Source organism: Panthera uncia, unplaced genomic scaffold, assembly GCF_023721935.1.
Source record: "Panthera uncia isolate 11264 unplaced genomic scaffold, Puncia_PCG_1.0 HiC_scaffold_1747, whole genome shotgun sequence".
NCBI lineage: Eukaryota > Metazoa > Chordata > Mammalia > Carnivora > Felidae > Panthera > Panthera uncia.
In genome coordinates, this window is record NW_026058412.1 from 25,522 (window position 1) to 35,045 (window position 9,524).

General features: G+C 46.7%; 1 protein-coding gene across 1 annotated transcript in view; it reads left to right on the top strand.

The window, feature by feature from the left end:
• The window catches only part of LOC125917354 (stabilin-2-like), a 34,950-nt gene extending 25,515 nt beyond the window's left edge, over positions 1-9,435 (top strand). The window contains exons 15-20 of the mRNA XM_049623579.1: positions 715-804; positions 2,739-2,885; positions 4,284-4,340; positions 5,520-5,646; positions 7,180-7,329; positions 9,068-9,435. Coding sequence (XP_049479536.1) covers positions 715-804; positions 2,739-2,885; positions 4,284-4,340; positions 5,520-5,646; positions 7,180-7,329; positions 9,068-9,228 — 732 coding nt within the window. The 3' untranslated portion in view covers positions 9,229-9,435. The remainder of the gene's footprint in view (positions 1-714; positions 805-2,738; positions 2,886-4,283; positions 4,341-5,519; positions 5,647-7,179; positions 7,330-9,067) is intronic.
• The last annotated feature ends 89 nt before the right edge of the window (positions 9,436-9,524 follow it).

Here is a 9,524-nt window from a genome sequence, read left to right on the forward strand (position 1 = left end):
GGAGGCTGGAAGTCTGAAATCAAGGTGCTGACAAGGTTGTTCCTTCTGGAGGTTCTGAGGGAGAATCTGTTCCATGTTTCTCTCCTAGTTTCCGGTGGTTGCCAGAAATCCTTGCCATTCCTTGGCTTGTAGATGATGCACCTCTCTAAGCTCTGCCCCTCTGGTCACATGGCTGTCCTCTCCCTGTGTCTTTGTGTCCACATACAATTCTCCTTTTCTCTTTTCTTCTTATGAGGACACCAGTCATACTGGATTAAGGGCCCACTCTACTCCAGTGTGGCCTCATCTTAACTAATTATACGTGCAATGACCTTATTTCCAAGTAAAGTCACATTCTGAGGTAATGGGGGTCAGTGTATCTTCAACTAAACTTCTCCGGGGTCACAGCTCAACCCCTAACAGCACCCTATGCCATTTCCCTGACCCGCCGATACTGTCACTGGCTTCATACACCAACACAGCATCTGCCCTGGACTCCCAAGCATGGAAGAGGTGTGGAAGGGGGATTGAAGCTAGCCCAGCAGGGGGACACTTTCCCTACAGACAGAATTTCCAACTTCTAGACAGCCCATGATTATGCTTCCTTTTGATTCTATCGGCAGTCATTTTAAAGCTGGAAAAACCTGTGGCCAGATTTGGTTGGTTGGCAAAGCTCCTCTGGGTGCTCCTTCAGCCAAAATTTGGGGTATTAATGTGGTACCATCACTCTTACAGATTTTAGCGGTGGATCTCCCCAGATCTGCTGCCTGGACGACCCTGCAAGGCTCTGAGTTGGGCGTGAAGTGCGGCACTGGCCGTGACATTGTGAGTATTAACAGCTTTCCCCAACCACTACCTCTTCAAGAAAATATTCGTTTTTTTCCTCCATTGACAGCAAGCCCTTTTCTCTGGCTGCCTTCGGGGGTCTTACCCTGAGAGTAAGTATTTAGCTGTGAAAAACCTGATAAATCCTGGCCAGCGTAAGCCCTGGTAGCAGGTGTCAGGGGCCCCCCCTTACACTTGCAGAGAGTGGCTTTGGGTTGGTTTGTTTTTGTTTTGTTTTGACAAGGATAGTATACTGTCATTCCTTTCCCTTCCTTCCCAGCCCTACTGTGGCCTCACCTCTAGCCCCTTGTTGGCAGGGGGAGCCAGCTCTGGGTTCCATCTACCTAGATCAGCCAACAGAGAGAAAGTTTGCAGTTTTCACCTTCCTTGGCTAGTTTCTGAGCAATATTGCCTCCCTGTAATTCCACATAATGAATGGGTGTGATAGGATAATATTAGCTACATCCTATATCCTGCATATAATGGGGAATCCAACATGACAGTGACTTAAATACATAAGGACTTGTGTCTTTTTTAAGAGAAATCTGGAGGCAGCCAATCCAGAGCTAATATGATGGCTCATTGGCGGAGCTTCTTCTGTTTTTCTGCTCCGCAGCGCATTTCCAACCTCAGTGTCACCTCAAGGTTCATCGTGGCTGCTGGAGCTCTAACCATCATGTCCACTCTCCAGGCAGCACAAAGGAGGAAGGACAAAAGGGATGCAGCTCCCAGCTGAGTTGATTCCCTTCAAGGAGCCTTGTTAGAAGGGCCATACAACATTCTGTTTATATCTGATGACCAACCTATCAAAGAAGTATAATAAGAATATCCAGTGCTCATTCTGGGTGCTAATATAGCTTTCAGTGCATTTTGCAATGTATCATTTAGTGTGATCTCTGTAACAACCCTGTGCAATGAAATCATTAATCCTATTGACCTGGTGAAAACAAACCTCAGAGTAGTTCGGTAACTTGTTCACAGTCACGCAGTACATAAGTGGAAGTGGGGGGATTTAATCACAGTTTTCCACTCTTCTTTCCACTGAATCACGCTGTGTCCATCCCATCAGTAGATGCTGAGATTTATCTTTTTTTTTTTTTTTTTTTTTGCCAAAGAACAACCTAAAAGCGTTTTTCTTCCTTAGAATATAGCTTCCTTGGGGAAGCTATATTCAACAATTTCCTAGCTGGGTGAACTTAAGGAAGAAAGCCCTGGAATTGTTGCAAGCAAAGCACAATAATGTATCTAAAGCACTATTTAGACAATGCCCAGGACATGGAAAAAGAAGTTATTGGCATCATTATAGAGCTAAAGCCATTGCTTGTATCTTCTGAAAAAAAGGTTGTGCCCGCACTTTGCTGGCAGCTAGCATTAAGTAAAAACAAACTGCACTATTGCGCATAAAGTGGCCACGTTACCTAAGTTTATCCTGAACCACAGGCAGGTCATGCCTGCTCCACCCCAACACCCTGGCTGCCCCTGTTTCTACTTTGGTGGAGGCAGTGTTACAGAGTAGCCAAGAGTGTAGGCTCGGAGGCTGACTGCTTAGGTAGGAACGCCCACACCACCACTTGCTGGCTGTGTGACCTTGGGCAAGTTATTGAACCTCTGGCTGCCTCGCTTTTCTCATCTGTAAACAGCGATACTCTAGGGTTGCTGTGAGGGTTAGAAGAATTTGAACAGGTAAAGCACACAGAATATTACTCGGCACATAGTACATGCTGAGTGTTTGACACATATATGCATATATACCATATATATATATATATATATATATATATTTATATATAACATACACACACACACACATATACATACATATTTAGTTCTTTCTGAGCCTTGCAAATGCTGACCACTTGATATAACCTAGGTAGAAGAGAAGTCTGAGAAAGATTGTTGACTGTTCTCTTTCTCCCTCTCTCCCTCCCTCGCAGGGCGAGCTCTTCCTGAATGACCAAACATGCAGAATTGTACAACGGGAACTCTTGTTTGACCTGGGTGTGGCCTACGGCATTGACTGTCTACTGATTGATCCCACCCTGGGGGGCCACTGTGACACTTTTGCCGCATACAATTTTTCGGTCAGTCCTAAAATCAGTGCTATAGTAGGAGACACTTGGGGTTCGGCCCTCGTGATCTATCATGGACTCTGCCATGAAACCACGGAGGGTTGGTCCTCAAGGGAGCCCAGGACCCATGAGATCTGAGGGCCAAATGATGGTGCTCTTGAGAGCCAGAATCAATAGGCATCTACGTGGCTCTATCCAGGCCTTGCACATTCCCATTTATCCACCAACCTACCCATCCATCCATTCCCTTGTCATTAAGGAAATAGTTGTGGGGTACCAACTGGGTTCCAGTTATTCTGCAACAAGCTATTCATTGTCAAACCCACCTATCCAGTCATTCACGTATTCATTCAACAAACTTTTTTTTTTTTTTTTGCGATTCTGCCAGATGAGACCATATAAAATTGCCCTATTTATAGGGTCTGACTACAAAAAATGGCAACTTCATATGGTTCAACTTAGTATTATATTATTCAACCTAGGTTGAACCATTTTTGTTCAAAAAATTGCCATTTTCACAAAAAGTTGCCATATTTGTGCCACACCTCCATTTATTTTATTCATTCATTCTTTTAACAGTGGTGATTCAATCTCTATCCTGGGCCCTGGTTGTAGGAGGCATTTTAAGATTTTACACTCATTCATCCATCATGTATCATTTATGGAGTACTACATCTGAGCCAGCCATTTGGCTCAATGCTGATGTTACTCCTAAAATAATCCAATAACAGGAGTTGCTGGTAACAACTCTATGATGTAGATTTGGGAACAGTCTCAAAGAGGTGAAGCATCCTATGTGGCAAAGTCTGTGACCGGTTGGCTTTGGTACCTGGCAACTTGTAGGGATTCAATAAATATCCCAAATTATTCAGGCACCAGTCCGATACCAAAGTAGGCGATGAAAACCCAGCTGCCCTTTCTGCTGTAGGGGTTGTGGCCTTCCTAACTTCCCAAAGTATATTCGCACACATTTTTGCAGTTAATATTTTCCGTCCCCGATCCCCTGAAGATCAGACAGCAAGAATCATTCTATTTTGTAGATCAGAAACCTAAGGATCGAAATGCGTGACTGGCCGAAAGTATTACACCTAGTTTATAATGAAAGTGGTGTTTGTGTGCATGCTTCCGGGGCCAGTCTACCAGATGCCTGTATGGCAGTGCCCTGGGCCAGCTCTGTCTAGCAGGGAACTTTTCACCTCAAAGAAATAAGCCAAGGAGCTGAGGGCCAAGACAGACCTTCAGAATTCTCCATGGCAAACTGGCAGTGTGTTTGCTTTTGCATTCTTGACCACAGCCAGAATCTTAATCAAGATTAAGTTCTTCATCGACCCGTCAAAATATTAACCAGGGGCATATCCTTGTGTTCACCAATATTCTTGATGTTTAAGCATTTCTTTTCTTGCATACTAGGGAGATTGTTGGAGTTGTGACAATACCCCCAGCTGCCCGAGGTGGAGTAAATCAAAGGTAATTACGAATGCAGTGACAACGTTTGGAGAGCAGTATGTTTGTTCCATGATTAGACCCCAATCTTCTGGGAGGCGTGAGTAAGTGTGCGTGTGTGTGCATCTCTGGGTATGTTGCATAACTGTAATTTACAACATTCTTTTCGCAACCAGGCATTCTTAGCCTAGCTGAGATGAACATTCTTAGCCCAGGCAACTTTTCAACCCAGTACCTACCTTCTAGGAACTGTCTAGAAAAATCATGGGATTGTAGACTTAGAAGGGACTTTCCAAGATAATGATAGTTATAAAAATAATAGTTGCATTTTGAGTGCTATTCCTGTCCCTGGCTCTGTGTTGTTCCCTTTATTTATCCATTACCCCTTTTCCCGCTTATAACATTCATAGGAAGCTATTACTACCTCCACATATGAAAAAAAAAAAAAAAAGAATCTCAGAGAGGGTAAGCAATTAGGCCAAGGCCACACAGCTAGTAAGGAGCAAAGCTAGGATAAGGGTCCAGAAAGCAATGCAAGAGTAATGGTTAAGCCAATGAAATTTGGAGTCCATGGCTATGGGATACAGTTTCAGTGGGCAATCTTTGGCAAGTTACATAATCTATATGGTTTTGCCTCCATAAAATGTAGCAAATAACAATTCTGTGTGTGGTTATTAGGAAAAGTAAAATTTTAAATGTGGGTACAGAGCCTGGCACATAGTAAGCACTCACTAAATATTGCTTTTATTTATTTATTTATTTTTTCCCTTATTCCAAAGCCAATTTCTCTCTCCTCTACTGGTAAAACCCCTAACAAAAACACCCCCGCAAAACAAAATGTAACTCATCCCTTCCCTGCTGATGATTTGGGAGCCTTGCCACAGACCCCACGCATGATGGAAAGCTACCTCTACCCCACTCTCTTTCTAAGAAACCTCAAACTTCTGCAGCTCTAAGGGTCAACAAGTCCTTCCTCTTAAACCTGGGGAGAAATCTTTCTGTGGACTCTAGCTCTGTCCCCTCCCCCACCCGTCTGCCTATCTATCCCCCTAAGCAAAGAATTCCTTTGTAAAGGGCTCGGGCCATTGAGTCCCATTTTCAATTTAGGCAGTACCCAGGTTCCTCCACTGGGGGCGGACTAGAGCCAAAGAGCCCAAGTCTGGGCTGTGGAAGGCGGAGGGTTGGATCACTTTCTTCCTCTAGGGAGTGAAGCAGAAGTGTCGATACTACCTGTCCTTGAGAGGGTACGTGGAAGGCTGCCGGGAGCAGTGCGTCATGGTGGTTCGGCTCCCCAGGTGCTGCAAGGGCTACTTCGGGCGAGACTGTCAGGGTGAGGGCGCCTCTTACCACCTCGGGATCCTGATTGTCCCATCACTGCGCGGCATTGTGAAAGCACAGACATTGCGGGGGGCGGGGTCGAATGCATGGCTCTTCATACCTCCTCTAAGAAAAGATCCAAAAGCAGTCATTCTAAAGAGCTGGGTAGCTTTCCTTCTCCTTTTTCCTTTTGTCATATTCTGTTTCTTACAGAGTTGAGACTCTACTGTGTGTAGATTGTCATCAGAAGACATTTTCCAGGCTGCTGGAAACCGCACATTTCATTTCTGAAGCTAGCCCATGATACTGATTAGCACATGAGTTTAAATGCATCGAGGAGAATTCTACCTTGGCACAGTGCTGTGCTGTGTGACCATGATGTTTCGGATGCCATTATTCCCTGTTATGGGGTGAACCTCCCTCTCTTACCTCGCCAGGAAAGGGCTCCTTGCCAAAGAACACTTTGGCCCATCCTGAAATCTCTACATAGACAGAACTTCTAGCCAGTTATACATCAACAATAGCTGAATAACAAAAAGCCCTTCCCATCTGCCACACATTGTTTTAATTAAGCACATTTATTGAGTGCTACTTCCCATATATGGCAATACACTTAAACCTGGTGACAAGGGGCGCCTGGGGTGGCTTAGTCAGTTCAGCGTCCAACACTTGATTTTGGTTCAGGATCTCTTGAACCGTGAGATCAAGCCCCCCATCAGGCTCTGTGCTGTCAGAGTCTGCTTAGGATGCTCTCTCTCTCTCTCTCCTCTCTCTGCCCATCCACTGCTCACACTCTCTCTCTCAAAATAAATAAACATTAAAAAAAAAAAAAAGATTTAAACCTGGCAATGACCTCTAAGAAGTAGATGCCATCATTATCTCCATTTTACAGATGAGAAAATAGGCAGAGAGAGGATAAGCAGCAAGCCCAAGGTCCCACAGAGTGTCTCCCGAAGCCGTGGTTTCAACCACCATGGATACTCCATTCACTGTGGTCCGGTTAAGAAAATCCTGGGCAGGGTGTACACGCAGTCACCCAGTGTCCGTCTACACTCCATCACTTAAGTGTGCGCTTTTCACAAAAACCAGTGTCACCCCTTCTACTTGTTCGGTGCCTTATGTTTTTTAAAGCACTCTCGGTTACAGGAACTTACTTGATCTTCAGTCACAATGTGATACAGATCAAGTGGGCACCGTGTCGTCACCATCATCACCATCTGGAGCTAAGAGAACTGAAGCTCAGACAAATTCAGCCCAGATCTACTCAAATCCAGAGCTCCTAACCCCTAAATACAGTGCCTGGTTCAGCATATTGCTCTGCCTCGGTAGAATGCTATCAGATACACTTAAATTCATGTTCCAGAGGCCACTGGCTTGCCCTAAATACCCGTGACACTATGTGGGTGAGTCCCCGGGGCCACGGTCTTCCTGGGCCCGTGGATATCAGCCCCGCAGCTGAGGGCAGGTCAGCAGCACATTTACTAAGGTGCCGAGCGGTTCTGGGCCTGGGGAGGCTGTCGAGTCACTGCCGTTTCATTTCTTCCAGCCTGCCCTGGAGGAGCGGATGCCCCTTGTAATAACCGGGGGGTCTGCCTCGATCAGTACTCGGGCATAGGAGAGTGTAAATGCCACACCGGCTTCAACGGGACGGCGTGTGAGCTGTGCCTGCCCGGGAGATTCGGGCCTGACTGTCAGCGTACGTTCGTGGCTCCCACTCCCCCTGCCTGTTGTTCGGCCGCTGTGTTCCCTGTCCTCGTCCACGCCACCTGCCAGGCCCAGAAACATCCCTCTTCCCCTCTCTCCCCATCCACCCACCTCCCATCTGCCTGCCTTCACATGCTTTTCCCTCCCTGGATGTCTCCCAGTTTCCATCCATGGAAAGAGCCTCACCTCCAGAAGTGAAATCCACATCCCTGCAGCCATCATGACAAGCTGTGGCTGAACAACATTCATTCATTCATTCAACCAACATGAATTTAGAGTCCTTATTAATATTGGTAGCTAATGTTTCTAGAGCACCTCCTATGCACAAAGGCAGGTGTGTTTTACTGCTTAATCCTCACAACTACCCTTTGTGGTAGTACTGTTACGATCCCTACTTACCAGATGAGGAAACTGAGGCACAAAGAGGCCAAGTGACTTTCTCAGAAGCCTGGAATTGTCCTAAGTTGTAGGGATGCAGTGGTGTTGGAAGGGGGCCAAATTCCGGCTCTCAAGGAACGTACACTCAAAGGGAGGAAACAGATTAAAACTGCAGAAACAAAGATAGTTATAAAGATAGAAAAAGAAGCAGGTGATGGGGATGGAGAAGGAAAGGAGGCACTGTTTTAAAAGACATCTCACACCAGGAATATTTGAGGAGAAACCTCAAAGAGGTGAGGGGCCGGTGTAGGGACATCCAACAACAGCCCAGTCCAAAGGAATTTTCCGTCATGCTGGAAATGTTCTGTAGCTCTATTATCAGGAGTGGAAGCCAGTAGCTATGTGTGGCCACTGAGCGCTCAAAATGTGTGACTAAGGAACTGATTTTTTTTAAATTTTAATTAATTTAAATTTAAATAGCCGCTTGTGGCAAGGGCTGCTGTATGGTACGGTGCAGACTAGAGGAATGGATTTCCTAGAAGAGAAATGAACAAACACAAAGGTCCTGAGGCAGAAGTGGGCCCGGCATGAAAGGAACAGCAAAGAAGCCAGGGTGGCTGAGCAGAGTGGGCAAAGAAGAGAAAGAGAGGAAGGAAATGAAATCTGAAGGTCACCAGCGGCCAGGTAACATAAGAGCTTCTCGGCCAGAGACAGCCCATAGAATAGACAACATCTCTTCTAAGTGAAGGACTGTGAGTGGTGGGGGGAGCGGTGAGGGGAAGAGGTTCATGAGCACATTGGAAGTGTTGCTTCCGCTGCCCTGAGAATATGCCGTAGGAGAGCAAGAGCAGAAGCAGGGCCGACACCAGGGAACTGAATGCAACAGTCTAGGTGGCCCGGTGGTGCCCTGGGCTGGGATGATCGTCCTCCATCAAGGTGGCAAGATGGGGAAGAACTGATCCATACCTTGAGGATCTCACTGTCAATGGATTTCTCTGTGAGGAGGCCCCCGATGAGGTTCTCTCCCCCTTGTCTTCAGTTACAAACCCCATGACACCCTCTACTTCTGTGCTTATAACACTCACCGTGTTTGTAATTACATGTTCAAAGCCAGTTACTCCTGGACTGTAAGCCCCTGAGAACAGGAACCTTATGTCTTCTGTTTCTCACTGTAACCTCATTGCCGAGTCATGTCTGTCCCATGATAGCCACCGAATATATTATTTGTGCAGCGTTTGAAGGAATGGTGCCCCCCACACGGACAGCACAGCAAACGGGTGGTCAGAGAGCTGGCCGATTGGATTTCAATGCCTGATCACTGATTACTGACCACGTTCCAATTTGCTTTACAGCCTGTGGCTGCTCAGACCACGGACAGTGTGACGATGGCACCGCGGGCTCCGGGCAGTGCCTGTGCGAAACGGGGTGGACGGGGCGCTTCTGCGACACTCAGACAGGTCTGTCATGGGAGTGGTCAGCTGGAGGCAGCACTGTGCTGCAGCGGCCCCTCTGAGAGCATCCAACTGACATTGGGGGTCTGAGTGACACCTAAAGAAAACAGAGCAGGTGTTTCCCTTTCCACAAGGAAAAGATGATTTGGATATGTGGCCCTGGGCCTCGGGAGGTTTGGGGACTTGCAGGAAAATTGGGTGAATGGATTTAACTCAAACCCACGAAACCAGCATGCAGTCCTTTGCAACCATGGAAGGGCCCACCTCGAGCAAATGATACAGGACTGGGCAGGAGTGGTCCCTCAGGATCATGGCCCCTTGGGATCATGGCCTCTTGGGATCATGGTCCTTAGGACTG